Source organism: Wallemia mellicola (assembly GCF_000263375.1).
Source record: "Wallemia mellicola CBS 633.66 unplaced genomic scaffold WALSEscaffold_1, whole genome shotgun sequence".
Lineage (NCBI taxonomy): Eukaryota > Fungi > Basidiomycota > Wallemiomycetes > Wallemiales > Wallemiaceae > Wallemia > Wallemia mellicola.
The window spans coordinates 368,636-394,399 of record NW_006531958.1 but is presented as its reverse complement, the minus strand read 5'-3'; the positions used below and the strand labels follow the sequence as shown (position 1 = coordinate 394,399).

Genomic DNA, 25,764 nt, shown 5'->3' with positions numbered 1-25,764 from the left:
TTTTGTTCGTTATAATTATTATTTTCTCCTTTAATTAAAGTTAAAACATTTCCAGATGTACCATTACCAAATAATTTCAAACTAGCTAAATTTATTGCTCTAGTAAGTGCACCCTTTGGTTGTTGCTGCTGATTAGTTTTTTCTTTATCTTTTAATTTAACATCTTGAGCAACTTGTTGATAGGTTTGATTATAAAGATTCGTTGGAATTGTGGGACTAATTGATGCTCTTCTTGGTAGTAAATTAGTTGGTGATGTACCTGGTAATGGGAATTTCGATATATAATTAGTTGGTAATGGTATATTATTTATTTTTGGAGATGGCGTGGCTCCATTAACATTAGGATCCGAAACTCTTCTCATAGTTTCGCCAAAAACTCCAGGTCCAGGTCCACTTACGTAGTTACCTTTACTATTTAATCTTCCTACAACTGGTTGTCGTCTAGCGGCAGCCGCCATTTCATCTGCTAGATTGTTTATTTCAACTGCATTCTTTTCGACCACTACATATTCTTTTCCGACGACTGAATCTTCGTTAGCAGGCAATTGAAATTTAGTTATCCTTGCTTCGACGTTGTCGTAGTTTCCTTCGTTGAAACCAATTTGTAATCCACTTAGCTTTTCAACGCTAGAAATGATAAAATTAATAAAACACACTGCCGGTCGAGCATGACTCACCTATTTCCCAAACTAGTACGCCTAGTTAAAGCATTCTCTTCTGGACTACCTGATACAGGACTTTTAGGTGAAGTTGATGGTACAGCAGTTGTCGTTACTGCACGCGATGGACCGACAATATATTTTGGTGTAAACGAAGGCCTTCTAGTTGTAGTAACGATGGCTTTATTGGTACTACCGTTACTACTACTACTAGGTGAGGTAAGATGTGTCGCAAGTGGAGGCCGAACAGGTGATTGATTTGATGATATACTAAATGGTGATGTACCAAACTGATCTTTCGCAGCTTCGGCATGTAGTTTTTGATTGGTTGATTCGCTTTTGTCAAAAGTCAAGAAACCTTCCCAATCAAAGAAATCTTCGAATGAAATTCTTTCAATTGGATGCCTTTTGAGTAATTTTCTTATTATATCCTTAATATCTCGGGGTATATCGAACTGCATTGATTCTGTAGGTGAGGGAAACTTTATTTTATCCTCAGATCTTTCAATTTTACGTAATAATTCAACATGATTCTGCGCCCTGAATGGTGGTCTACCAGTAGACATCTCATACATGACAGCTCCAACACTCCATAAATCAGCTTTAGCATCATATTTTTCATAACGTAGAATTTCAGGTGCCATATATAACCTATTGATAAGTGTCAGCTGACATCATACCTTAAGAATGAGACATACGGAGAACCACAAAGAGTTTCAGCCATTGCAGCGGCCGGTAAATTTCTAGCGAAACCAAAGTCAGCGACCCTTAGTATTGGAATACCAAGAGGGTGGCCTCTCTCTAGATCAGCAGGGTCGGCGGGCTGTAACAATAAATTCTGAGGTTTTATATCCCTATGAATTAGATCTTGTGAACGTAAAAACAATAAGGCTTGTGCTATAACGTAATATATTAATAAATGATTATCATGTCATCATATCTATGAGCTCACCTAGTTGGCCTGAGAAAGATCGTACGACATTCTGGTCTAGACCACCAGAATCTGGGTGCTTGTAAAATGCAGGTGCGCCTACACCCTCAATTCCGGATGGCCAGTATTCAAGAGTAGGTACCTGTCCTCGTTTCTTGATATAGCAACTGAGATCGCCACCGGAGCAGTAGCTAGTTATTAGGTGTATATGTGTATTTGTTTTCTGTATAGTTGTAAACATATATTTCCAAATAGATAAATATATCTTGTACTCACGAAACAATCCATTAAGCCAACGATATTCGGATGATGTATACGCTTTAATATACTAATCTCACCCTCTAGATTATCGAGGAGCTTAGCTGTAAGCTTAGATTTTATTACAGATTTAATAGCGCAAGAATTATTCTCCTTAATTAGGAGCTGTCAAATCAGGCTATCTGACTGCATATCACTTACATTTCCCGTACGCCATCCGTGATAGACGATCGCAAATGAGCCTTTACCAATCTCTTTACCAAATGTCCATTCTCCTATTTCTTTCTCTTCGTTGTTGCTCATATGATGGTGATGGTCAGAGATAACAGTCACAACGGTATTACGTTATCAGTCTTGGGTTTTTAATTAAATAGAATATATTTTATACAATCATATTTATATCATGATATTCGTTATCCTGAGTTGTGATTTAATGTATTTCATCCTAAATACAGCTTTCTATGTCCTTCACAATGAACCTATTAAAATCTTCTGGATTGTCCAAGTAGAGGTGATGTCCTGAAAGGTTTCTTGTTAGTTTATTACCAGTCGGCTAATAATTACCTACCAGAACGCGGTGTTTCCTCATATTTGACGTCAAAACCTAAATTTTTCATCTTTTCAAATGCTGCTTCACCACCATCAACCCAATCAACTGAGCCGTGCATAAACGTTACCGGGATTCTTTTATCCAGTTTTTCAATCCTATCTATGAGTGGTAATCTAGCATACGCTCCAAAACTTAATAAATGCGTAATCGAATACTCGGATGAAGCCTTACGGACACTTATCGAGTAGATGTAATGGTACAAATCTCTTTGTAAATCATCTGAGAGTGTACTAAACCGCCTCAAACTGTAACTACTAACTAACATTGGTCCAAAGAAGAAACTCTTTCTTAAAATATCAAATGGAGAGAAATTCCTATCCTCCCATAAATACCTTATTACGCTTTTGAGTGCTTTGCGGGTACGCGTTTCGGGCATATCAGAAAATTCGTGGGTGCGAGATTGTGATTCAGCTTGTGCAAGGTCCTTATTTAGTGATTCAGCTCTAACACTTTCAGGATTTTTTGGGAAACCGATAGGTGAGACCAATATTAGCTTCTTAACATGTTCTGGATACTTCAATGCGTAGACTGTGCTAATGTAACCACCCAAACTGTGACCGATCAAAATCATCTTGTTGATTCCCTGTGCCTTCCTCCAAGCTTCTAAGGCATCTGTGAAGAAGTCTTCAGCCTGACCAACTCTCTTTTCAACCGGTTGTGAAGTGTTTATATGCGGGAATTTGACCCTCTCTGATAATCCCATTCCTAAAACATCCATACCATAGAACCTGGTCTTTGGTATATTACCCAAAGCATGTAAGTTGTTCAAAAAGAAGAAAGTTGCTACGAATGATAAGTTGATGACGTAAGTGTATAAAGTGACCAACCTGCTGCATAACCGTGACTACAAACAATCGGGATCTCTTCCGCTGGGTTAGGTTTAGGGTAGCTACCAATTTCAAGGGTATTTATCTTCACAGGATTGTCGAAACTCGGGTGATTTATATCTACCAATGAAGTATACGCAACTCTCTTCGGAGTATCAATAGAAGGTAAATCTTCCTTGTTCACTTTATCAAATGGCAACTTTGCAAACATTCTCTCTTGTGATTTCAATCCATCATCGTCTGTATAAGACCACCAAGCTTTGAAAGATTCTTTTAAAGTGCGTGGTACTTCTAAAACTGCTTCTGGTATAGCGTCTACCATTTTAATTCTAATAAATCTGTTAATCTTGCCTTATCACTCTTGATAGAGAACGTTCAAGATGTCTAAATCGTAAGTGAATAGATAGGGTAAAAAAAATTAGTATACTGATTACAGAACACAGTAAATACGATCTAATTGTTAGAACGAGATATCAGAATCCTATACCTGCACCGAAATTTGGACCAAAGTTGATAAACTTAGAACCAAGCTTGGAAAGACTATCTGAGTATGACTTCAGCGCACCTTTAGTAGCAGAGCAACCACATCCTATGATAGTCGACGCGGAATCCGGTATGCCCCTACAGCTGCAACAATTCGCTGAACTTTGGGATGACGAAGACGAAGAAGATCAACTCGAGTTAAACCCGAAGGAGGAAGTTGAACTAGATGATGAAGATTTAGATCTATTAGTTGACCCTTCACAAATATCCAATCAACGTTCAGCTAACACTTCAGGTGCATCCACACCAATAGATAGGACCTCAAATTCCTCTAACACAGCTTGGTTATATAAATCTAAATATAGTAATAACACAGATTTAAATGAAAAGCGTATTACACACAATAGGGCCGCTTTAAATCGTCTGAAGTCTCAAGAAGTTAAGGTTTTCGATGATTCTCCAGAAGGCAGAGCACAAGAAATTGAATCAACCTTCAGATTCGAACCAACATCAGTTCATCAATTGGATGACAAAGAATTATCTGAAATTAAACATCCACAGAAGAAGCACCTCAAAGCAGTTGATACTTACGATTTCTTACCTGATTTCGAGACTTTCGCTAATGATTATTTCATTATGCGTTTCGCTGATGATCCTTCAGATCGTAACACCAGCTCTGATCCACGTCTTCATAATGGTATACTCAGACCTAGATATAATGAGCAAGGTGAAACTTGGTTACAATATTATTTACCTGAGAATGATGAACAGTATACCCTTTTAAGATCAAAACTTGAATCAGATTCCTTACCAGAGAATATTGAAGAACAAGAAAGAGTTATTTATAATTATATCAGGGAGTACAACATCACAAATGAACAAAAAGATATGACAGATTTGTTGTTGATGTTTGATGATGGTTTAAGCAAACAGCCAGGTTCATCTATTGTCAATTCATCACTTGCTTCTGCTAGACCACGTGGAAAAGGTGTTTACTATAAGAATATGCCTACTAGAATGACTCTCAAAAAGCGTAGGCCCAAGGTGTGTGACAGTTTTACCACGTAGTATCACCACTAATAAAGACATCATAGGATGAAGAAGATGAAGAGAAATGGGATAAAATCCAACTTGGTTTAGAACCACTGAATGAGGAAGAGGTAAACGATAGAATAAGTGTGGAAGACTATTTCATGCCTGGAGGAGCACAGCGTGCGGTAGCAAAGAAAGAAGAAGAAAAGAGAATAGAAGAAGCTGAAAAAGAAGAAGAGAAATTACGCATAAAAGCTGAAAAGATTCAACAAAAGCAAGAGGTTGAAAGGGAGCGTAAAGCAGCTATGGAAGAACAAGCCAGAAAGGAAGAAGAGGAGAAGGGCTCTGCAGCCCTCAAAGAGAAGTCTGATGAAAGTGATGATGAAGACTTTGCAGATAAGCATGATAAAGACGAAGATAAGTCAGACGCTGGTTCTGATAATATGAACAAAGAGGTTGAACGAGATGGCTCGGGATCACCAGAGAGCGATAATGAAAATGATAAATTTAACAATGAAGCAGTCAGCAAAGAGATTGATGAAGCTATTAGTAGGGAGGTTGATCAAAGGCAAGGCTCAAACCCTACCAGAGAGGTCGACAATGGCGACAATGAAAGTGATGTACAGAAAGACGCCAATGTTGATGATTCACAAGATGTCGAAATGAAAGCAGCGACGCCACCAATTGAAGAATCTCCAAAAGACGTTACATCAACTGAAAATGCTGAGACAAGCAAAGAGAACGGTGATAGCCAAATGGAGGATGTACAAGAAAGTGATAAGCAAGCAGCACAAGAGAATCCTGTACCAGCTATTTCGGATGAAAGTGTACAAAAAGCCGGATCACCAAAAGATACTCTGAAAGAAGCAACGGCAGGAATATCAGAGAGTGGAGATAAGCCATCTGCACATGATTCTCAACCAGAACAGCAAGCCAATGCATAAGTTTAAGAAATATATATATATTGTAATCTGTTTTAAAATCAGCATATAACGTGTTTTTCATAATACTGCTGCTAACTTAGTTCACAATCCGAAACTAAACTAAACTTAGATCAAACTTCAGATCTTATCATTGCCCGCCTAGGCTGTCGTAATTTAGGCGTATATCGGCATCAATTAATAAAGTGGCCAACTGACAACATATTAAGGCACTATTTGAACCATAAATGTGTAACTTAAATTAACTGTCAAATTGAAAGGAATGTAATGACTGTGCTAATAAAAAAGCATCCTATGTGCCGACGGACGGACGGGCACACTCCACCTAAATCCGGGTAGACTAATCTTGATAGTGAAAACGGCGAAAGATATGGAATCTACTCTTAGAAATGAATTTTATAAATCTACCAAATGAAATAATAGAAAATATACTAATCCTTACTGAAACGTATAGAGATTATCTCAATCTATCAATGACGTGTAAATTATTTCATCAAATCGCATTTTCAAGACATATTTTAGATACACATTTATCAAGGAAACTTAATAAGCATTATTGTGATGCTGATAATGAATTTAATTGGCATTTATTTAATGAAGGCGTTGATCAATGCTCACTTTGTGCACGATGCGCTATCAATCGCGTCAATCGACGTACATCATTTAGTTCCATTTCAAGTAATAATTTAAGCAGTAGACGTGGTAGTGCAGATACGACAATTTCAAATATAAGTTCAATATCTGAAGAACAAGCAGATGAAACCGATAAGATTAAATGCATGATCCATTCAGTTTCACCAGCAGCTGCGTCTATGCTAGCTTATTTGCTATAGCATCATTTTATAGGCATACTAATCTATTTATTTACATATTATTGTACTTTTAAGCATTCATTAATTTCAAACATTGATTTTAAAAACTATAGAAGTGAAATTTACCATACTAATAATGTGGCTGTTGTCCTCCTTGTGGCTGATTATGACCATTTGCGAATTGATTATCAAGACTGGTCGTGCTTCCCAAATGATGAGCTGGTGGACTTACGGGTGTCGCATCAACTATATTCACTTCAGGTTGACTGGTTTGTTGAGGGTATAATAAAGTATTATGTTGCGCGTATGGTGATGCTTGTCTAGGTAATTGTGCGTATGGGCTGACAGCTGGATTTGATGCAGCTGGGTTTACGAATTGATTTGGTGAAATAGCTTGACGTGCACCACCATCAGCTTGTTGAGCAGCCGCTTGAGCAGCGTAATATTGCGCCCATTGTTCATCATATGGACCCGGTTGATAGTATTGCTGCGCTGGTGCTTGTTGTGGGTATGTATATTGTTGAGGTGCTGGTGCTTGCTGGTATACTGCACCAGCACCCGCTGGTTGTTGTGGGTAACCTGAAGGTCTTTCCATCATACCAGCGAAAAGATCTCTAGCTTGATTGAACCTATTATTGATAGCAACCAATTCATCCTTCTTGCGCGAATACTTTTCTATTAGCTTGACAATTTTTGGACGCAATCTGAGTGTTTTATCGTAAAGATCCTAAGGTGATGTCAACAAAAGTTAATGAGCGTATGATCAAAACATACCTGAATTTCATCATTATCAGCGATATTATCACCAGATGCTGGGTCAATGTCTTGTAATAATCTAAGTAATCTATCTATGTCACCAGCACTGTCAAATAACTGTGCTTCAACTTGAGCCTCCGAGGATATTTGCGATGGTGTTAAATTTGGCAATACCTGGATGTAATTGACCGGAAAGATACCAATCTCACCGGAAAGCTCACCCCTCCACCAATCCTTATGGATTGATTCCAAAACGGTAATGACATCACCCTTCAAGAAACCCAGTTCGTTGGCTTCTTGTGGTTCAAAATCGTATAAAGCCTTTACACGTTGAGGCGCTTCGTTGGAAGATGTCTTGGTTACTGGTGGGGGTGGCGATGCAGATGTAGGCTGTTGTTGGGTGTTGAAAGTATGAGATTGAGTGCTAGTTGAAGGGAGAGAAGGCGAAGTAGCTACTTGATTGAAACGACCGCCTATGTCCATCTTCGACATTTCGAGCACCTTTTGTAACTCATCCTCCTCTTGCTTCAATTTTTGATAGTCTGGCGAAGGTGGACGTGGACGACTGTTTTCCTGTTGAGGGTAGATGTTTTGATTTGCAAGATTATCAGCAACTTCTCTCATCAAACCCAAAGTGGTTGAATCATTGGAATTGTCGAAATCGTCAGCCCAGGTGTAGACTAATTTAGTTGTCAAATACTTTAGCTCTTGATCGCTATTTCTATCTAATATAAGCCTTTGCAAGGACTGAGTGAAAGATAAACTAGCGACCTCCTTCTGTATTGATATTGGTGGATTTGTATTTTTCAATAAGAAATCAACTAATTTCAAAGATAACAATTGTGTCTTCAGATTTCTATGACTAAGTCTTTTATGTATTTGTTGTATGACTAATTTACTATTAGATTCCACGTCATCTGATTGTAATTTATCCAGTAAATCAAAGTAAAGATCGTATGGCTCATCTTTATTTTCTTCATTCGTCGCGTTTATAACTTCTGTTATAAATTTATCGTCATTTTTATTAAATAAGTTCATCTTTCACTACTCTGATGGCTGGAATAAAGAGTGTGTAGTTATTAGCACAGCATTATTAAATAAAACTAAAAAATACTATCTAGCTCCTAGAAACTTTAGATTATTAGAAGAATTAGAGAAGGGTGAGAAAGGTATCGGTGATGGCTCTATCAGCTATGGATTGTCAGATAGTGACGATATATCAATGACAAACTGGAATGCCACAATAATAGGTCCTGGACATAGTACACATGAGAATAGAATCTACACTTTATCTGTTGAATGCCAAAAAGAATACCCTACTAAGCCACCTTTATTGAAATTTATCAGCAAAATTAATTTACCATTTGTTAATAGTGCAAACGGTGAAATTGACGTTAACAAGTTTAACACAATAAAACAATGGAAAGACAGTTACACTATTGAGAAAGTGTTGCTTGATTTGAGAAAGTGAGGTGCTCTTGTTCTCGTAGTTATTAACTTACCCTTTAATAGGGAAATGGCTGCGCCAGATAACAGAAAGTTACCACAACCAAAGGAAGGAGAATACTTTTAATTTAGATTGTAGCAAACTGATGTCATATTCCTTTTTCAGATTACTTTGCAAATTAATTAATTATTATTATTATTTTTTCTTTACTATTCTTCTTTTCAAACCCTTTATTACAACAATAGCTTACATTGTCCTCGGCCAAGTATGGTATGATGTAATATCTTTAATATAATATAATTTATTATAAATACTACATTTTCTATGGATCAAAATGATACGCCTTAAATATACCCAAATAACTTCCTTTCCCAAGTTTTCTTATAACAAACTCCGATGTTTGGTACCTTTGATTTCGGCCAATAGAAGTGTCAGAGCGTGTTGATTATTTTGCTGGCCGCTGGCATTTAATTGATTTTTAATTATTTCTAAATAAATATAAAACATTCCTTCTTCAAATTCAAACATTCCCAATCTTTTCTTCAATCACATCGGCAGATTTCATACAACTTTTAAAAGAACAATCATGCCAATAGGACGTACAAACACACAACACATTGTCATTTTGGGCTCAGGTGGTATGTATTCTTCTAATATACATAGACATCCTTCTAATGCCAGAAAGTCATCGGTGTCACTACCGCTATTACACTTGCGAAGCAAGGATATCAAGTTACTGTCTGTGCAAGAGACTTACCAACTGACTCTGAATCAACCGGTTTCGCTTCCCCATGGGCTGGTGCTAGTATGTATACCCCACGTCCCACGTCTTCTCTAACAAATTACCCGACAGACTGGTTCACCTTTGCTTCCAAGTTTGATTACAGAATGCAAAGATGGGAGGAATATACTTTCAAGAAACTTTGGAGCCTCATTCCTAGCGGACACGTTATGGAATTACCAATAAAGGTCTACAAGTCTGAACAAGCTATAAAAGACTTATGGCATCAACATCTTACACCAAACTTCAGAAGAATCCCAGGCCCTTCAAATAACCCAGACATTTCAGGCGTTGCATTCACTTCTGTCTCACTTTCCGCACCAGATTACTTAAAGCACCTTCACCAAGTTGCCAAACAATTGGGTGTTAAATTCGTTAGAAAGTCAGTTAGTTCAATTCACGAACCTTTCGATTACACACAAGATTTGCCTGTTGCTGATTTAGTCGTAAATGCAACTGGTTTAGGCGCTCGTAAATTACAAGGCTGCAATGACCCACAGGTTATGCCAATTAGAGGTCAAACTGTCGTCGTTGACGCTCCAAATGTCAAAGAATGTGTCATGGCTGTTGACAGCTCATACGGTTCAGAATCTGCATATATTATTCCAAGACCAAACGGTCAGGCTATCTTAGGTGGTTGCTTCCAAGTCGGTAACTGGGATACCACCATAGATAATGACATGGGTAAAAGGATACTCGAGCGCTGCTTCGAGCTTAACAAGAATCTCTCACCAACTGGTAAATTCGAAGATATCAAAGTTTTAAGACACAATGTTGGACTTAGACCTGCAAGAGAAGGCGGTACTAGACTTGAAATCGAGATGCTCGAATCAGACAAAGAATACGAGCAAGGTACTATGCACCCAGTTGTCCACGCTTATGGTATTGGACCTGCAGGTTTCCAATGTAGTTGGGGTATGGCTAGAGATGTTCTCAACTTGGTTGATGAGCACTTCAAATCATCTAGAACAACAACAGTCGACTTGTTCACATCAACTGAAGCTGTTAAGTCAAACACAACACCAAGAAGTTGCCCAACTGTTACCTCAACAACACGTTCTCGTTCATCTTCACAACGGTGGATGCCAAAGTCTCCAATCATTTCCCCTCAAACAGTTTTGATCTAAGTTTAGGACTGAAATGTTAATTTATCTGCACATTGCAAAAATAATATCATTACGAATCAAAGCTCAAAATTATTATTAGCTCTGGTTAGCTAATTAATTGCACAAAAATTGCATATACCCTTAAAATTCAAAATTTTCTCAGAACGTAATTCTACTTTAAAATGCTTGTATTATAATAACACTATATTGAGTAATAAAATTGAATGTTGTTTATCTCTAAGAACAATTAATTTATGAAATCTGATACAACAGCTTTTGTTGATTTGAATTGGTTTAATTTTGATTGTGCGGTTGATTCGCTGTATCCTGTAGCATCTATGATAGTTTTTATATCTTCTTTGTTTAACGCTTTCAGTTCTGCAGCACTTAATGTAGGTTTAGGGAACTTCTCTGGCAAAATACCAGGTTTCGTTTCATCTAAAGATCCGAATAGATGTTCTCTACTATTGACTAATTTATTCCTTGAAAATGATCCACCATCTACGTACTAATTGAGGTATAAACACATTATATCACTCCAACCAGAAACCTACCTCTGAGATAACGTCTCCTTTAGCATTTGCTGACATTCTATAAGATTGATTGTTAAAAGTTGATTTTACATTTTATTGTATTTACCTTATCGTTCGTGGTTGTTTTCTAAAACCATCATCATAAATACCAGCATTTTTAATGCAAGAAAGAAATTTGTACACATTTGCAGCATTAGCTGCTGTACTTACAACACTTCTATTGAAGTACCTCCTTGGCTCTGATGTTTTCACTATCACCGCAGATAAAGCTTTATTATCCACTTCATACGAATTTCAACCTGCTACTATACAAATAAATAAGAAAACTGGTAAGATTCTAGATGTTTTTGGTGGTATTCGTAAGGATAAGAAAGTCGGTAAATCAATCCACTATGGTAGCTCACAATTGTTACTTCCTGGTTTAGTTGATACACACGTACATATTAATGACCCTGGAAGATCTGAATGGGAAACTTTCGATAGTGCAACTAAAGCTGCCCTTGCTGGTGGTGTAACAACTTTAGTCGATATGCCTTTGAATTCTATTCCACCTACAACTTCAGTAAAGGGTTTAGATGAAAAGAAATCTGCTGCTCTTGGTAATATACACACTGATTTGGCTTTCTGGGCTGGTAGTGTACCTGGAAACACTAAAGAATTATCAAAACTTCTCAAACAAGATGGTGTTAAAGGTTTCAAGAGTTTCATGATTAATAGTGGTGTAGATGTGAGTTGAATATACCAGATTATAATTAAGCTGACAATCAGCAGGAATTCAAATCAGTTTCTCCAAAAGATATCGAAAAATCATTCAAAGAGTTATCAAAGAGTGCAAACAAAGGTCACAACGTCACCATGCTCTTCCATGCAGAGAGCAACTCAAAAAAGATTGACAAGCAAATCAAGAAAGACCTTGCTGGAAAAGACAGTCGTCAATATGAGACTTACCTTCTGACACACCCAGTTGCTTATGAATTAGATGCAATCAAAACTCTCATAAAACTCATGAAGAAATATCCATTAATTAATGTTCATATCGTTCACCTCTCAACTGCTGAAGCTTTACCATTGATTAGACAAGCAAGAGCTGACGGTCTGAGATTAACTGTTGAAACCTGCTACCATTACTTGTATTTCAACAGTGAGGATATACCAGATGGCTCAGTTAAACACAAATGTGCACCACCAATCCGTGACAGTGAAAACAACAAATTATTATGGAAAGCTATAAAAGATGGTGATATTGATTTAATCACTTCAGATCACTCACCTGCAGATGCGCTCACCAAAAACCTTGAAGAAGGTGATTTCTTGAATGGTTGGGGTGGTATTGCCTCATTAGGTTTAGGATTACCTGCACTCCACAAGAAGATTTCTGAAGACACTTGTGAAAACAACCTCTCCTTGGGTGAATTAGTCGAATTCTTATCACACAAACCTGCTACTCTCGCTGGATTAGGTGATCGTAAAGGTCTCATCCAAAAAGGTTATGATGCAGATTTTGCAATCTTTGAACCAAACTCAACACATGTTTTGCAAGAACAAGATTTACTCTACAAGAACCAAATTTCACCATATGTTGGAGAAGAATTTAAAGGTCGCTTATCAAGAACCTACCTTAGAGGTGTTAAAGCATATGATAGATATCAAGGGGGTGTATTAGAACCTTCGAAACATAGGGGAATTGTTGTTTAATTTATACTACTAAAATTTTGATGAACTTACTAATACACGGCTTATGTAAAGTTTTTATATTATAAATGAACGATTTATACCACTTATTCTAAGATAGATGTTTGTAAACAGTAAATCCCGTGGAATCGATTGTAAGATAACTTATTTTTCTATCGACTTTTATTGACTTATGTCATCATATTGCTACCTTTTTTAACTGCCATGGCTTGGGCAACTACAAAAGACAATTGCGAAATTTACTATGAAGATAAAGGTGCCGGTCCGGTATTAGTTTTTGTTTCTGGATTTATGGGGATTGCCGATATATGGCATAACCAAACAAAGGAACTTCTTGATTATCGCTGTATCGAACACGACAACCGAGGATACGGTCGTTCAAGTAAACCCGAATCTCCAGACTCATACAGTATTGAACAGCATGCAGAAGATTTAAAATCTGTTCTTGATGATGCCAAGGTCAACGGACCGGTAGTTCTTGTTACCCACTCAATTGGATCAGCTATCGGTACTGCTTTTACATTAGCGCATCCTGATATGGTAGCTGGTATCGTCTATACCGCTGGAAATGCTTACGGCAACCAATTCGTTAAAGCTGGTGTAACTGAAAAAGCGTTAGTAGAAGGTGTTTCAGGTCCATCCGCAAGTTATAGATTCTTCAAAAACTTTGGACTAAACGAAGAAATTGCAGTGGAAGCTTCAAAATGGCCATTACACGGTTTTAAAGGTAATGCAAAAGCACTTATTAACTACAATCCGGGTAAAAAAGAATATTCTACAATTAGTGTTCCCGTTTTGATTATTCATGGCGACAAAGATATCGTTAGTCGCTTGGATCCATTTGCTACAGAATTAAAAGAGCTCATTCCTAATGCTAAGCTTGAAGTACTGAATGGCGTAAATCATTTCCCTCAAGCAGATGAAGTCACTTCTCTTATCAAAGAACATTTACAGTTTTGTTTTTGATTATAAATAGCTTACAATTAATGATAACTTTTAGTATTTCATGAGCTGAAACACTTGAATCTTACTTTCCTTGCGTTTACAAATAGCGACCATTAAGAACATGTAAACAGAAAACCTGTGAACCGGCAGGCAGGCCTGTTCTGTGAATTAGTTGTCTGGATTTTCATGTCTGTCTATATCTATATTGAAGTTCAGTTTCTTCAAATATGCAGTCATATTGTGACATCTTGTGAGATAAAAAGTCAGTTTGGTCGTAAATGGAGTCTTAGCTTCTCCAAATACTTGTAGAATATCAAAAAGACATTGAGTCGAAATAACACGATCAGATTCTTCATGAACTGGTTTTAATGGTTTGAGAAGACACTTCGTATCATCGAGAAGTAGATCTAAGAACTCCTTAGTACGGATTTCAGGAGGTATACGACTCCATATGCTATGTACAGCTTCTCGAGGATTAACGTAGGCGAAATTACTTCTCTTTTCTTTCAAAAAAGGTAACAACCGTGATAGTTCTCCTTTAGCATCCCTTATATCCCTAGATGTGTTTTCTAAATCTGATAAATAGCGTAATCCGAACCTTCGCAAAATGAATGCGTAAGAGAACATGATAGCAACTAAATTTGATGAGAGTATTTCGCCGCCTGGATGTAAATCAAAGGATTTTGCTTCTGGTTTATCTAATAGGTCATCTGATTCATTTTCACTGTTGTTATCATCATCTATATACCACGGATGAAAAGATTGTTGATAAAGATGAAGTAATCTAGTTAAAGTAGCAGAATTTGAAGGATTCGTTAAATTCTCAAATTGGTCTCTCTCTTCTTTACTAAGTGCATTCAATATTGTACTAGGATCTGAACTTTCTGAAAGATTGTCAACATAATTGTGTAACAGATAATGAAAAATATAGACTGACCAAGATCAAGTGAAGCAAGTCGTTGCATAGTATCATCATCTATTTCATTAAATTCATCAATATCATTCTCCTCATTAAACTTTTTAAGTAAATCCAATGCTTTCTTCTTTTCAAGTAAGTTTGATTGATTATTGATAGACAATTCATCCTTAAGTTGATTATTTGTAAAATTCTGATTACAATCTGAATGTACTTCACTTTTGAAGCAATTTAAACTACAATAAGGTATATTGCAATTTGGACAAATGTATTGACTTGTATTTATTGTACATATAACACAAACGGATTGATTAGCAGATCCTTGTATCTTATTAAAATCATTATTGGAGTAAGGCAGAATTATTTTTTTATCATTTAAATCTAATTTTGGTGTATTAGATGATGATCGCATATTCCATCATTTGAATCAATCATCATCTGATAAATGAAGTTGAAATTTATTTTAACTTTTGCAGTTGCAATTGGTGTAGCTTTAGCTAACAAGGAGTTGTTCAGTTTACACAAAGACTTAATTATCAGACCTTCAATCACCAGAAATGAAACCCTGGCTGTTGATTTCTTAAGTAATTATTTAGAGCAGAATGGATGGAAAGTTGAATTACAAGACGTTATCAATCCAAACATCGATAGCTCAATAAAGAGACAAAATATATTCGCATACCTCAACAAACCAGAAGATGTTAAGATCTTATTGAATTCACACACTGACGTTGTTCCACCTTATGTTGAATACAAAGAAACTGTAGATGACCAAGGTCGTGAATTGATCTATGGACGTGGTGCAAATGACGCCAAAGGTCAGATCGCTGCACAAGTTATTGCAGTCGAAGAATTGCGAAAGAAGAATCCAGAAATCGTCAAACATGTTGGTGTTTTATATGATCCAGGTGAAGAAGGTATCTTTGATGGTGCAACTTTCGCTCAAGAGATACTTCCAAAGAATTTAGAATATGTTATCGTAGGTGAACCAACTGAATTAGTTCAAATTACTGGTCACAAAGGCAATATGGGCTTCGAGATTAGAGCTAAAGGTTTAGCTGCACACTCTTCTTCCCCACATTGGGGTGTAAATGCGATTGAGAAACTTTCTGAAGCTATTTTGAAACTTGAAAGCGTGACTTTGCCGAAGGACAAATTATTGGGTGATACAACAATGGCAGTAACTAAAATCAGTGGAGGTACAGCTATGAATAAGGTACCAGATGAAGCGACTGCATACGTAAACGTTAGAACCTCAGTACCATCAGAAGAAACTTGGAAAGCGATTAAAGGATCAGGATTAGAATCGGAATGGATCGATTTAGTCTTAGTGGATGATCCTCATGATCCTGTTATCGTAAGTTCATTATGCTCGAAGGACAATGGAAACTGAATGACTTTATGAAGCTTGACACGATAGAGAACTGGAGATCAAGCCAAACAATGCCATTCGGTACAGATTTATTCGCATGGAAGCATCCGACCGTCAAGAAAATATTGATTGGTTGTGGCTCAGTTGCAAGTGCTCACAAATTAGATGAGCATATCTATAAGCAGGAGTTGTTAGATGGTGTTGACATGTATGTCGAATTGGTCGAAGGGCTTCTAACCGGAAAATTGAAAGTTGCAGGTGGACATACTAAACATGAAAAGGACGAGTTGTAATGACTGAATACGATGATTGATTATTTTCCAAATTAAGCGCTAGTTTTACAGTGATAATCTTTGCTAGGCTGCTGATCGATTTAACTATCAGTTTCAAACATTCTGGCAATTTGTGGGAATAAGACATGTTGTTTACCAATTGTGTAAACCACCCAAAACTTTTGAAGCACTAAACGCTCGACTAGTTCCATCCTAAGCTAGTTGCTCCTTTTGACTAGTAGGTTGTTCAGAAACCATCGCAGTTGATGTGCAGATTGATGTGATGTTTGTGTGTGGACGAAGTGGTTTAATTTGAGGCACGTGAGGTTGTAAGCTTTCTTATTATTATTATTTACAAGTTCATACCTCAACTGACAACGTACTCAAGATACACCGGTAGTTCGGCGTGACCGAGAGCAATCGAGGGGACGCAAATCATAAAAACATATTACGCAGCTCATCTGAATCTTCACGCTATAAGAAGTATAGATGGACGCGGTTGAATTGTTTAATTAATTTTAACCTAGTTAGCGTTTAATTTCACGCAGAAGTAAATCTAGGAACTCCTCGATGTGATTTCAGAATGATACTACTCCTTAAGCTATTTACATCTTCTCGAGATTTCGTAAATGTCTTTTCTTTTCTTTCTTTCAACAAAGCAACAACCGTGAGAGTCTGTTTTAGCATCAATTTTATCCTTGGATGTGTTTTCTAGATCTACGAAATAGCTTAAGTTAGATCTGCTTAATAAATACGTGAAAAGGCACGATAGCGACTAAATTTGATGAAATTCTTCACTACCTTTACTTCACTCAAAGGATTTTGCTTCTGGGTTTTCTAAAAAGTTGTCTGATTTACTGACATTCTTGTCATCATCTATAAACCAAGGTCGCAATAATTCTCAAGAAAGATGAAGTAATCTAGTTTTGGTGGATGAGATGATGTCATACGTAATCCATTATATATGTTTCATGGTTTGAATAGTTCATCATCTAATATTAAATCATGTTGAAATTTGTTTCAACTCTTGCAGTTGCAATTGGTGTAGCTTTAGCTAACAAGGAATTGTTCAGTTTACACAAAGACTTAATTATCAGACCTTCAATCACCAGAAATGAAACCTTGGCTGTTGATTTCTTAAGTAATTATTTAAAACAGATTGGATGAAAAGTTGAATTACAAGATGTTATCAATCCAAACGTCGATAGATCAATAAGGAGACAAAATTTATTCGCATACCTCGATAATCCAGAAGATGTTAAGATCTTATTAAATTCACATATAGATGTCCTACCACCGTATTTTGAATACAAAGAAGCTGTAGACGACCAAGGTCGTGAATTGATCTATGGACGTGGTGCAAATGACGCCAAAGGTCAAATCGCTGCACAAATTATTGCAGTCGAAGAATTGAGAAAGAAGAATCAGGAAATTGTTAAAAAGGTTGGCTTTTTATATGATCTGGGCGAAGAAGGTCTCTATGATGGCGCAACTTCTGCTCAAGAGATACTACCACAGAATTTAGAATATGTTATTGCAGGTGAACCAACTGAATTATTTCAAATTAGCTCTCATAAAGGCAATATGGGCTTTGAGATCAGAGCTAAAGGTTTAGCTGCGCACTCTTCTTCACCGCATTGGGGTGTAAATGCGATTGAGAAACTTTCTGAAGCTATTTTGAAACTCGAGAGTGTGGCTTTACCACAGGATAAAATATTAGGTGATACAACAACGGCGGTAACTAAAATTAAAGGTGGTACAGCTGTGAATAAGGTACCAGATGAAGCGACTGCATACGTAAACGTTAGAACCTCAGTACCCTCAGAAGAAACTTGGAAAGCACTTAAGGAATCAGGATTGGAATCAGAATGGATTGATTTAATCTTGGTGGATGATTCTCATGATCCTGTTACCGTAAGTCTATCCTGCTTGAACAAGAATACAAATTGAATAACTTTATGAAGCTTGACACTATAGAAAACTGGAGACCAAGCCAAACAATGCCAGTCGGTACGGATCTATTCGCATGGAAGCAACCAACAGTTAAGAAGATATTGATCGGTTGTGGCTCGAGTGGAAGTGCTCACAAATTAGATGAACATATCTATAAGCAGGAACTATTAGACGGAGTTGATATGTATGTTGAATTGGTCGAAGGGCTTCTAACTGGAAAGTTGAAAGTTGCAGGTGAACATACTAAGCATGAAAAGGACGAATTGTAATGATTAAATAATGATTAAATAATGATTAAACGCGGTGATTAACTATTCTGCCCAATTAAGCTCGACCTTTTACAACAATACAACCACTGCTAGGCTGACGGTCGATTTTCCAACCATCGTTTTCCAGCATCCTTGCGATTTGTGGGAATAATACAGGTTGTTTACCAGTCGAGTGCAAACCGACACCAGTAATGAAAGTTAATTGATTAAGTTTTGTGACTTCTTTGTTAAGTATGGGCCTCTTCGACCACCATCTATGTACGCAATCGTGGGCAACCGCTAAAGCTTCTTTTGCAGTTAAGTAATGTAAATCAATTTTATCGTTTTGAGAGTTTGAAGATCGCGAATTCGTGTAAGCTTTGGCCGCTTTGATTGCCCATTCATCTGCTAATTCACCGAATGTGGCAGCTTCTTGAGATTTCATCAGAGAAGCTTGACCACCTGCGTTAACCTTCCAAGATTTGGAAGCTTTGAATATTCTACTGGCTTCATTCAGAGCTAGTTGCTTTTTATCTCTATACTCTTGCTCCTTTTGACGACAGAAGTCTTCGGTTTCAATCTCAGTTGATGTAGATTGATGGGTAGTTGTGTTTAAATGTGAAGTGCGCAGACCAACCTGTGGTAAGTGTGGGTATATAGGTTTCTTATTATTATTACTATTATTGAGCTTTTTATTGACTTTGACCCAGTTGGTGTTCACCTTCTGCCGCTGTTTCCTTTGTTGTTGTTGTTGCTGATAAGTTGGCTGCTGCACAGATACTTCGGAGGATTCCACGTTTGATAAAGTGGATAGTACGTCTTCTGCATCTTGTACTCTGTTGTTGCAAGCTTTTAAAATTAGCCGGCATTTGTCTAGCTGTTGACTTCCTGTTAATGCTAATAATAACTCCAATGAATTATCATCTAGAGTGTGATCAAAGGTTTCCAAATAATTGTATATAGCTTCTGATAATGTTAAGCTACTATGTGACTCTAATATTGCAACTAAATAGTTATTCATCTCGGAGTATTCAACGTTTAATTGTTTATATAAATTGGATATTAATGAGTCTACGACTATCCACTCATCGTTTGTATCTTTAATTGAAAGGTTTTCTAATATTTCATCTAAATCTGAATTATATTCATTATAAATTAAACCAATTAACGTAGAATCAACGGATGGATATTTTTTCTAAATAATTCATTCATATTTACATAAAAAAACATCACAAAAACTCACAATATAATCATCTAAACTTAATTTCCAGACTGTTGACATTTATTATTAGAAAGCCGAATACTCGTCGTTCATCAAACATTTACAATTTAAAAAAAATTTAAATACTTGATGGGTAGAGCATCTGAGTAGTTTGTTAGATAAAGTACAATAATTTTAGATTAATTAACTCACGATGCGACATGAAGCACCGAATGTACGTGGTGGAAGGTTTGATGCAAACTTTGCACGTACAGCACCAGAGTTACCGTGGGTACGAGTGCACTTTCCCCAAATAACACGGACCTTTGAACCATTTACAGCCTTCTTACCCTTGTATACGTATGCAATTCTCTTGGTTACTGTTAGATAATCCAAGTAAGGTAGGCAGTTCACTCACCTTACCGAGGTAGAACTTGGCATCCTCGATCTTTTGTGCACCCTCAATTTGGATTAATGAGGTCTTTGGGTGCGTAATACGCTTTCCTCTTTGGTGTGAGAGTACACGACCACGGGCGTAGAGGCTGATAGAGTGAGTATAACATATTGAAATTTGCTATAAAACCTACCGAGTCACTATAGATTTATTAGTAACTTCTCTCTTTTTATTTTAAATTACTCACTTGCAACGATTTGATTTGGTCAAGAAAAGAAGAATTGTAGTCAGGAAACATCATAACAAGAGAATTTTAAAAATCAAAATAAAGTTACATCCATATATTCTCTTAGTGTCTACAATATATTCTCACTATTCACTCCGCTCTCTCTCTCGTTTGCCTCCGCTTGATTGGCGATTGTGACAACCTGGCCTTTGAAACTTGCTCTGCATTCGACGGTCTTTTTGAACCAACATTCGTCTTTCTTCTCGGCGTCATAGATTTACCTCCTTTATTACTCTCCTTCAGTCTGGCCATTTTCACTCTCTCGGCTGCTCTCTGCTGAGCTTCGGTTGCTTGAGCAGATGGTTCAGCTGCTGCTTTACTTGGACCAGCAACTACCGGCTTAGGCTTCTCCGTTGCGAACTTAAATGGTGCCGGTTTCGTCAGTGACGTCGTTCTAGTAGACACCTCTTGTGGCTTTTTCAGCTTCCTAACCACCCTCTTTGGTTGCTTCTGATCAGTCGTACTGCTAGTTGATGGCTCTGCATTAGTTGTTTTCTCGCTCTCATTCGCACTACCTCCGAACAACTTCTTTCCAACATTTTTTATCAAACCAGCAGCACGACTAGCACTACCGATCCTGGTTGGTGGCTTTACACTCGCTCTACCCACACTTGGTCTGGCTGTAGGTATACCCCTCGCGTTAGCCGCCATACTAGACCTCCTTTTTTGTCTAGACAACTCAAGTCTACGCTTGACATCATCACGACGTTCACGTTCTTCTTGTGTTGGTGCTGCAACGCGTATTCTCTTGTTAGGTTGGCTGGTTTCACCGCTTGATGGTCTAGCGTTCACTTTCCTTGGCGATTCAACAGAAGTTGTTTTTCTTGGAGATATCTTTGGCCTAGCCGAATAGTGATTCGCGATACTGTCCATCTTATCAAATTCATTTTTATGTGCATCGTCGAATTTCCTTTTTATCTTCAAATTAGTTCCACTCTTGAGACCCAATTCCGATGCACTCTTACGAGTGTTTGCATTTTCAAACTGTTCTTTGATCTCTGGCTTTATCTCAGCTGAAGGGAGTCTCTTATTGAGTTCTTCCATAACATTAGTGAAGCCTGCATTTGAAACACTAGATTGACCAAACACGAATTGTGGTAATGGTGGGTATATCTTGTTTGGTGTGTTGCTTTCTTGTGAAGGCAGACTTGGTCTGTTAACGAAAGAAGGTGATGGCGAAGGTTCACGTTCATTTCCAACCAATTTGACGGTATCATCCACAATAGTATCTTCATGAATCGACGCGGCTGTTGACAACCTAGTTGGCTGACATTCACCTGGTACAACATTCCAAGACTGTGATTGCTCATCTTCCGACTCGTCACCACTGCTATCATCTTGCTTCATTTCGACGACAACATCTTGATATTTGGATGGACTAACAGTGCTCTGCTTAGATGGACTGAATTCCTTCAATTTTGACTTGATAGATGAGCCTATACTCCGCATAATTGATTTAGATTGCGTACTTGAGTTATCTTAACGTGATTTCAATAAATAAACGCGTCACAAGGTAAGCATACTCACAACTTGATTGCTTTGAAGGGGATGGTGGATTAAAGTCGATATCCTCTGATTGACTAACGCCTTCAATTAACTCCCATGGCTCTGTAGTTCTGGCTTTCTTAACTGGTGATTCCTCAGGTGCGCCTGCATAGTCATCAAGCTGCTCTTTAGATATTGAACTAGCCAAGCTTTCTAATCTTTCAATTAGTTCGCTGTTCTAATAAAATGACGCGTAAATATAATGAATGTTTGTCGCGATAGCCATAGCCTACCTTTCCTTTAGCGTTAACGCCAAATCGTTTGCATAATCTATTCAACTGTGGTCTCTTTAAAGAGTTTAATGCCGCGCTATTTGATAATATTTCCCTCGAAGGTTCTGTCATATCGCTGTTAAATAGAAAGGGCGGTTTTGATAAAACGATGAGGGTAATCGCTGTTAAAATAGCCGATTGGAATCCTAATGATGAAGTCAGTAATAAAGGTCTTTAAATAAGCTATCTAAATCACGTATAAGCTCTTTAATGCACTCCTGTCAACACTCGATCTGGCTTCAATAGAGCGTACGAAAGCTTACAGGTTTAGAGACGATGCAAAGAGTAAATTAGCGTGTAACATCTTAATCATATTACTAACAACTATTAGGGAGTATCATTGGTAGACTCCTCCCGAGGTACATCCTTACAAAACACTTCAACGTTGATTGGAAATCAATTGAATTTGGCGCAACACCAGAGAATAGACCTTTCTATGTAGGTATGAACATCCAATCAAAACAGCACTAATATCATTCTTCATAGACGTCACCAGAAAATATCCCAGTATCAGATTATAACGTCTCACATGATGGTGATTATGTTTTGATCGGGTATACGTGCTCTCCTAATTCACGCATCGGTGTTGACATTACAAGACTAGCTTTACCAAGAAACACAACTCATGAGGAATTCTATGAAGCATTTGAGACACAAGTGAGTCATTCCTGACTACCATGCTCTCACTAGAACTTAATAGATGCATAAAAGCGAAAGCGTGAACCTCAACGCTATGCCTGATCACGAATCAAAACTTAGAAGGTTGTTATCCTTATGGACACTGAAAGAAGCATACACGAAGGCACTAGGTTTCGGTTTAGGGTTTGATTTCAGTCGAGTAGCATATGAATTCCCTTACGATAATTCAAATGCAAGCTCTGAACAGAAAGTAGAAGTTGCCTCTGCACGCATATCTGGACTGAAAGTTGATGATAGAGTTTTACATTTGGGATATGTTACAGAAGGTGTTCTCAACAGATGGGACTTCTATCAAGGTCAACTAGATGGCCATTTGATTGCAGTTTCACTCAGAGATGGTAGTCGAGAACAATATGAGCATCATTCACAAACTGATTGGCTTGATATACTAAAAGTCGATGATCTAGTTAAAGATGTATTATCTATAAATAAAATATAAGTTACTCCCATTGTACATAAGCTAATTCCTCTATCCATTGTTCCCTCGCTTCTTTACTCTGACTACCTGACTCTAAACAGCAATCATTTTCACAAACGAACAACATAATCGTTCCCCATTCCATATCTGCCTTTGTTGAGCCTTTGGATTTACCAGCTAAAGCCTCTTCAAGTTCCTTCTTACGTTCCTCTTCACTGAGGTTGTTGTTCTGTGTTGTATTGTTACATAAGTTGATAATGTTTGGTGTAATTTGACATTCAAATACACGTTTGCTACCACAGGTTTCACATCTTGGTAATTTTGCAGTATCGTAATTAGCTACGCTTGCTTCGTTCGCACCACCGAAGAGTTTCTTATAAACACCATCCTTGTTAGTATAAGCAAGTGGTGTACCTCCTAACTCATAACGTATACACTGTTGAGGTTCGTAATTTACGTGTTTGATGAAATGCTCAAATGCCTCATCCATGCCATTACCCATGCTCTTTTCGAACTCTTCAAGCTCAGAATTACCACCCGCACCTTGAAGTGTTTGTTTTACATCTTCTATTTTTACTTTACTATCTTTTGATGGCTTTGGAATGACTTCCGGTGTGGTTGCGATATATTGAGTAGCATAACTTGGTTGTTCTGGCCAGTATTGTTTAGTTGGTGCTACACCACCATCTGATATCTCTAATTTAGCTAATTCTGCTTCTAATCCTTCATCTTCGTCTTCGCTGCTTTCCTCGCTATCAGATTCTATTATCTTCTTAAACCGAGGTTGTTCTTCTTCACTTTCACTGTCTGAATCATCTGCACCAAAAGCACCTGTAGTTTGACTAAATGGATTGCTTTTACCGGCCTGTTAAATTCGTTACAGGTGTTTGAAACATCCAGTAAAGTTACTTACGGTGAATGGGTTAGTTGTTGCTTGCTCTTTAGCTTTTTTGTCTTCCTCAGCTTGCTTTTTCTTCTTCTCTTGATCCCTTTGTTTTAATTTTGCAAGCTTTCTAGCCCACTTTTCATTCCTAGAGAGACACCTAAACGCTCTAACGCTACCATCCTTCTTCTGACAGGAAGCCCTAGAGCATGCGAAGAAAAAGAGAACTCTATCGTTGACAGAATCAGGATATGGTGCAAAAATCTGCAAAAGAAGTTCCATGTTGTTGTTGCAAACCTTACATAAGTTGCTAGATGTACTTGGTAGATTTCTCAAACGGGGGAAAGACTGAATAGGTTGTAATTAATATACATAATCAATTTACAAAAAGAAGGGCGTACAGGCTGACCACCAATTCTTGAAATTTCAATCGTTCTGTCATCTAAATCGGATATTGGACCACCGTCAGGTAAACCCAAGTGAACGTTGCTCTCATAGTCGCTGAATTCTGAATCGTCTGAATCGTACACGCTCATTTTGAGACTAAAGGGAAAAAGTTAGAAGATTTTCTCCAAATATGAAGGCGAATAAGTAGAGTACTATATCAGGGCCAAAAGTATCATCAAACTGAGTACGCATTTAGAGAAAGCATCAGACTCTTCTCAAATAACTCAAGAAGAGAAGTCAACTAAAGCTAAAGTCGTACTAGTGAATATGACTCGTCATCTAAATAAATATATAATTTCATCCTATAAAGACTCTATTTATTCGCCTTTCGTTTACTTACACTTCGTCGTTGATTTTTGAAAAGAGAAGATTTCAGCCGAGGCTTCTTTTCACTCAAATCAAAAATGAGCGCTGGTGACCAAATCTGGAGCAACCTATCCATCGACGCGCTATCTATTTTAGCGACTTCTGAGCTAATCAATAAAGATATAGAGAATGCAATAGAATCTGAACAGAAGCTTGACTATGATCCAGACACTAGATACAAAATAGCTGGTAGATATCTCAATGATTATTTAGAGTCATTTACATCTAACCATAAGTCAGTATCGCTTTTTTATGTTATTTTATTACTAATTTAACATCACAGCGCTCGTTCTTTGCTTGAAAGTGATCATACTAAAGTACTCGAACCTGATTATAATACGCCATTCAGCAGTTATAATGATGTACTTGATAGACTACTGCCCTATCACGTTTATCAACATCCAGATGCTGATTTAGATTTATCAACAGATCACATTTTTAGCGATGACAAAGTTTTAGATTTCTACAGACGGCGGCGAAACTTATATGAAAGGTTTAACAAATCTAGAAGAGTTGATCTTGAATCTAAATCACAATCAAATTTCATCTTGCGTCAGGTAAACAGCACTATGAAAGAGGATAACGTCCGATTATCGCAACAACTGAGGGAACTGAAAGGTGCAGCCACATCGACTAGATCAACATCGGCTACAAGCAATTCAGCAAACAACGCTCAAAT

The 25,764-nt window shown here is 37.5% G+C and overlaps 17 protein-coding genes across 17 annotated transcripts; 8 read left to right on the top strand and 9 right to left on the bottom strand.

The window, feature by feature from the left end:
- Nucleotides 1-1,024: 1,024 nt before the first annotated feature.
- WALSEDRAFT_8155 (kinase-like protein) lies at nucleotides 1,025-2,148 on the bottom strand (the record flags this gene model as incomplete). Its single annotated transcript, XM_006955576.1, has 5 exons — nucleotides 1,025-1,310; nucleotides 1,358-1,556; nucleotides 1,612-1,813; nucleotides 1,867-1,998; nucleotides 2,050-2,148. Coding segments are annotated over 5 exons (918 nt in total), but the record flags the coding sequence as incomplete, so codon positions are not given.
- A 56-nt stretch (nucleotides 2,149-2,204) lies between these two features.
- On the bottom strand, nucleotides 2,205-5,805 carry WALSEDRAFT_66924 (alpha/beta-hydrolase). Its single transcript, XM_006955826.1, has 4 exons — nucleotides 4,864-5,805; nucleotides 3,286-4,813; nucleotides 2,417-3,241; nucleotides 2,205-2,367 (listed from the first exon to the last, which is right to left on the bottom strand). The coding sequence occupies exons 2-4, from the start codon at nucleotides 3,605-3,607 to the stop codon at nucleotides 2,294-2,296; spliced, it is 1,221 nt and encodes a 406-aa protein (XP_006955888.1). The 5' UTR covers nucleotides 3,608-4,813; nucleotides 4,864-5,805; the 3' UTR covers nucleotides 2,205-2,293.
- WALSEDRAFT_55922 (hypothetical protein) lies at nucleotides 2,304-5,805 on the top strand. The gene is made up of 4 exons (XM_006955825.1): nucleotides 2,304-2,372; nucleotides 2,428-3,676; nucleotides 3,729-4,812; nucleotides 4,863-5,805. Exons 2-4 carry the CDS (start codon nucleotides 3,666-3,668, stop codon nucleotides 5,742-5,744), a joined length of 1,977 nt encoding a protein of 658 aa, XP_006955887.1. The 5' UTR covers nucleotides 2,304-2,372; nucleotides 2,428-3,665; the 3' UTR covers nucleotides 5,745-5,805.
- Nucleotides 5,806-7,139: 1,334 nt separating this feature from the next.
- On the bottom strand, nucleotides 7,140-8,308 carry WALSEDRAFT_8551 (hypothetical protein; the record flags this gene model as incomplete). Its single annotated transcript, XM_006955577.1, has 2 exons — nucleotides 7,140-7,280; nucleotides 7,328-8,308. Coding segments are annotated over 2 exons (1,122 nt in total), but the record flags the coding sequence as incomplete, so codon positions are not given.
- Nucleotides 8,309-8,345: 37 nt separating this feature from the next.
- WALSEDRAFT_66921 (UBC-like protein) lies at nucleotides 8,346-8,901 on the top strand. Its single transcript, XM_006955824.1, has 3 exons — nucleotides 8,346-8,377; nucleotides 8,431-8,776; nucleotides 8,822-8,901. The coding sequence occupies exons 1-3, from the start codon at nucleotides 8,362-8,364 to the stop codon at nucleotides 8,880-8,882; spliced, it is 423 nt and encodes a 140-aa protein (XP_006955886.1). The 5' UTR covers nucleotides 8,346-8,361; the 3' UTR covers nucleotides 8,883-8,901.
- Nucleotides 8,902-9,312: 411 nt separating this feature from the next.
- On the top strand, nucleotides 9,313-10,884 carry WALSEDRAFT_59073 (nucleotide-binding domain-containing protein). The gene is made up of 3 exons (XM_006955823.1): nucleotides 9,313-9,394; nucleotides 9,442-9,561; nucleotides 9,610-10,884. The coding sequence occupies exons 1-3, from the start codon at nucleotides 9,343-9,345 to the stop codon at nucleotides 10,662-10,664; spliced, it is 1,227 nt and encodes a 408-aa protein (XP_006955885.1). The 5' UTR covers nucleotides 9,313-9,342; the 3' UTR covers nucleotides 10,665-10,884.
- A 6-nt stretch (nucleotides 10,885-10,890) lies between these two features.
- Nucleotides 10,891-11,233, bottom strand: WALSEDRAFT_61883 (hypothetical protein; the record flags this gene model as incomplete). Its single annotated transcript, XM_006955822.1, has 2 exons — nucleotides 10,891-11,151; nucleotides 11,198-11,233. The coding sequence occupies 2 exons, from the start codon at nucleotides 11,231-11,233 to the stop codon at nucleotides 10,891-10,893; spliced, it is 297 nt and encodes a 98-aa protein (XP_006955884.1).
- A 102-nt stretch (nucleotides 11,234-11,335) lies between these two features.
- Nucleotides 11,336-14,646, top strand: WALSEDRAFT_66918 (allantoinase; the record flags this gene model as incomplete). The annotated part of the gene is made up of 2 exons (XM_006955820.1): nucleotides 11,336-11,903; nucleotides 11,948-14,646. Coding segments are annotated over 2 exons (1,492 nt in total), but the record flags the coding sequence as incomplete, so codon positions are not given.
- On the top strand, nucleotides 13,073-13,834 carry WALSEDRAFT_61881 (alpha/beta hydrolase fold protein; the record flags this gene model as incomplete). The annotated part of the gene is made up of 1 exon (XM_006955821.1): nucleotides 13,073-13,834. The coding sequence occupies one exon, from the start codon at nucleotides 13,073-13,075 to the stop codon at nucleotides 13,832-13,834; it is 762 nt and encodes a 253-aa protein (XP_006955883.1).
- On the bottom strand, nucleotides 13,982-15,071 carry WALSEDRAFT_26768 (hypothetical protein; the record flags this gene model as incomplete). The annotated part of the gene is made up of 3 exons (XM_006955819.1): nucleotides 13,982-14,697; nucleotides 14,751-14,965; nucleotides 15,034-15,071. The coding sequence occupies 3 exons, from the start codon at nucleotides 15,069-15,071 to the stop codon at nucleotides 13,982-13,984; spliced, it is 969 nt and encodes a 322-aa protein (XP_006955881.1).
- Nucleotides 15,072-15,159: 88 nt separating this feature from the next.
- On the top strand, nucleotides 15,160-16,682 carry WALSEDRAFT_66915 (Zn-dependent exopeptidase). Its single transcript, XM_006955818.1, has 2 exons — nucleotides 15,160-16,086; nucleotides 16,137-16,682. Exons 1-2 carry the CDS (start codon nucleotides 15,175-15,177, stop codon nucleotides 16,392-16,394), a joined length of 1,170 nt encoding a protein of 389 aa, XP_006955880.1. The 5' UTR covers nucleotides 15,160-15,174; the 3' UTR covers nucleotides 16,395-16,682.
- On the bottom strand, nucleotides 15,160-19,841 carry WALSEDRAFT_55914 (hypothetical protein). The gene is made up of 3 exons (XM_006955817.1): nucleotides 19,821-19,841; nucleotides 18,169-19,779; nucleotides 15,160-15,968 (listed from the first exon to the last, which is right to left on the bottom strand). The coding sequence occupies exon 2, from the start codon at nucleotides 19,593-19,595 to the stop codon at nucleotides 18,651-18,653; it is 945 nt and encodes a 314-aa protein (XP_006955879.1). The 5' UTR covers nucleotides 19,596-19,779; nucleotides 19,821-19,841; the 3' UTR covers nucleotides 15,160-15,968; nucleotides 18,169-18,650.
- WALSEDRAFT_55915 (Zn-dependent exopeptidase) lies at nucleotides 17,305-19,841 on the top strand. Its single transcript, XM_006955816.1, has 4 exons — nucleotides 17,305-17,514; nucleotides 17,545-18,287; nucleotides 18,338-19,779; nucleotides 19,821-19,841. Exons 1-3 carry the CDS (start codon nucleotides 17,379-17,381, stop codon nucleotides 18,593-18,595), a joined length of 1,137 nt encoding a protein of 378 aa, XP_006955878.1. The 5' UTR covers nucleotides 17,305-17,378; the 3' UTR covers nucleotides 18,596-19,779; nucleotides 19,821-19,841.
- A 29-nt stretch (nucleotides 19,842-19,870) lies between these two features.
- Nucleotides 19,871-20,438, bottom strand: WALSEDRAFT_30811 (60S ribosomal protein L33-A-like protein). Its single transcript, XM_006955815.1, has 5 exons — nucleotides 20,417-20,438; nucleotides 20,363-20,369; nucleotides 20,194-20,317; nucleotides 19,989-20,147; nucleotides 19,871-19,938 (listed from the first exon to the last, which is right to left on the bottom strand). Coding segments are annotated over exons 1-5 (315 nt in total). The 5' UTR covers nucleotides 20,418-20,438; the 3' UTR covers nucleotides 19,871-19,914.
- Nucleotides 20,439-20,467: 29 nt separating this feature from the next.
- WALSEDRAFT_55913 (hypothetical protein) lies at nucleotides 20,468-22,344 on the bottom strand (the record flags this gene model as incomplete). Its single annotated transcript, XM_006955814.1, has 3 exons — nucleotides 20,468-21,933; nucleotides 21,983-22,178; nucleotides 22,234-22,344. 3 exons carry the CDS (start codon nucleotides 22,342-22,344, stop codon nucleotides 20,546-20,548), a joined length of 1,695 nt encoding a protein of 564 aa, XP_006955876.1. The 3' UTR covers nucleotides 20,468-20,545.
- A 37-nt stretch (nucleotides 22,345-22,381) lies between these two features.
- Nucleotides 22,382-24,361, top strand: WALSEDRAFT_66911 (4'-phosphopantetheinyl transferase; the record flags this gene model as incomplete). The annotated part of the gene is made up of 6 exons (XM_006955813.1): nucleotides 22,382-22,429; nucleotides 22,476-22,557; nucleotides 22,604-22,710; nucleotides 22,759-22,929; nucleotides 22,973-24,250; nucleotides 24,302-24,361. The coding sequence occupies 5 exons, from the start codon at nucleotides 22,382-22,384 to the stop codon at nucleotides 23,408-23,410; spliced, it is 846 nt and encodes a 281-aa protein (XP_006955875.1). The 3' UTR covers nucleotides 23,411-24,250; nucleotides 24,302-24,361.
- WALSEDRAFT_61874 (hypothetical protein) lies at nucleotides 23,412-24,808 on the bottom strand (the record flags this gene model as incomplete). The annotated part of the gene is made up of 3 exons (XM_006955812.1): nucleotides 23,412-24,254; nucleotides 24,303-24,620; nucleotides 24,674-24,808. 3 exons carry the CDS (start codon nucleotides 24,806-24,808, stop codon nucleotides 23,412-23,414), a joined length of 1,296 nt encoding a protein of 431 aa, XP_006955874.1.
- Nucleotides 24,809-25,764: the final 956 nt, after the last annotated feature.

Bases quoted from the DNA above. Each gene is read 5' to 3' on its own strand.
- WALSEDRAFT_55915 (XM_006955816.1), top strand. From the start codon at position 17,379: ATGTTGAAATTTGTTTCAACTCTTGCAGTTGCAATTGGTGTAGCTTTA. The intron at 17,515-17,544 runs GTAATTATTTAA...TTGGATGAAAAG, and splicing joins CTTGGCTGTTGATTTCTTAA to TTGAATTACAAGATGTTATC. The intron at 18,288-18,337 runs GTAAGTCTATCC...AACTTTATGAAG, and splicing joins ATTCTCATGATCCTGTTACC to CTTGACACTATAGAAAACTG.
- WALSEDRAFT_66921 (XM_006955824.1), top strand. The intron at 8,777-8,821 runs GTGAGGTGCTCT...ACCCTTTAATAG, and splicing joins GTGTTGCTTGATTTGAGAAA to GGAAATGGCTGCGCCAGATA.
- WALSEDRAFT_30811 (XM_006955815.1), bottom strand. The intron at 20,148-20,193 runs GTGAGTGAACTG...ACAGTAACCAAG, and splicing joins CCAAGTTCTACCTCGGTAAG to AGAATTGCATACGTATACAA. The intron at 19,939-19,988 runs GTGAGTTAATTA...CAAACTACTCAG, and splicing joins TCGGTGCTTCATGTCGCATC to ATGCTCTACCCATCAAGTAT.
- WALSEDRAFT_66915 (XM_006955818.1), top strand. From the start codon at position 15,175: ATGAAGTTGAAATTTATTTTAACTTTTGCAGTTGCAATTGGTGTAGCT. The intron at 16,087-16,136 runs GTAAGTTCATTA...GACTTTATGAAG, and splicing joins ATCCTCATGATCCTGTTATC to CTTGACACGATAGAGAACTG.
- WALSEDRAFT_55922 (XM_006955825.1), top strand. The intron at 4,813-4,862 runs GTGTGTGACAGT...AAGACATCATAG, and splicing joins TCAAAAAGCGTAGGCCCAAG to GATGAAGAAGATGAAGAGAA.
- WALSEDRAFT_59073 (XM_006955823.1), top strand. From the start codon at position 9,343: ATGCCAATAGGACGTACAAACACACAACACATTGTCATTTTGGGCTCA. The intron at 9,395-9,441 runs GTATGTATTCTT...AATGCCAGAAAG, and splicing joins TGTCATTTTGGGCTCAGGTG to TCATCGGTGTCACTACCGCT. The intron at 9,562-9,609 runs GTATGTATACCC...ATTACCCGACAG, and splicing joins TTCCCCATGGGCTGGTGCTA to ACTGGTTCACCTTTGCTTCC.
- WALSEDRAFT_66924 (XM_006955826.1), bottom strand. From the start codon at position 3,607: ATGGTAGACGCTATACCAGAAGCAGTTTTAGAAGTACCACGCACTTTA. The intron at 3,242-3,285 runs GTTGGTCACTTT...TATCATTCGTAG, and splicing joins TAGTCACGGTTATGCAGCAG to CAACTTTCTTCTTTTTGAAC. The intron at 2,368-2,416 runs GTAGGTAATTAT...GAAACCTTTCAG, and splicing joins TGAGGAAACACCGCGTTCTG to GACATCACCTCTACTTGGAC.
- WALSEDRAFT_55914 (XM_006955817.1), bottom strand. From the start codon at position 19,595: ATGAATAACTATTTAGTTGCAATATTAGAGTCACATAGTAGCTTAACA.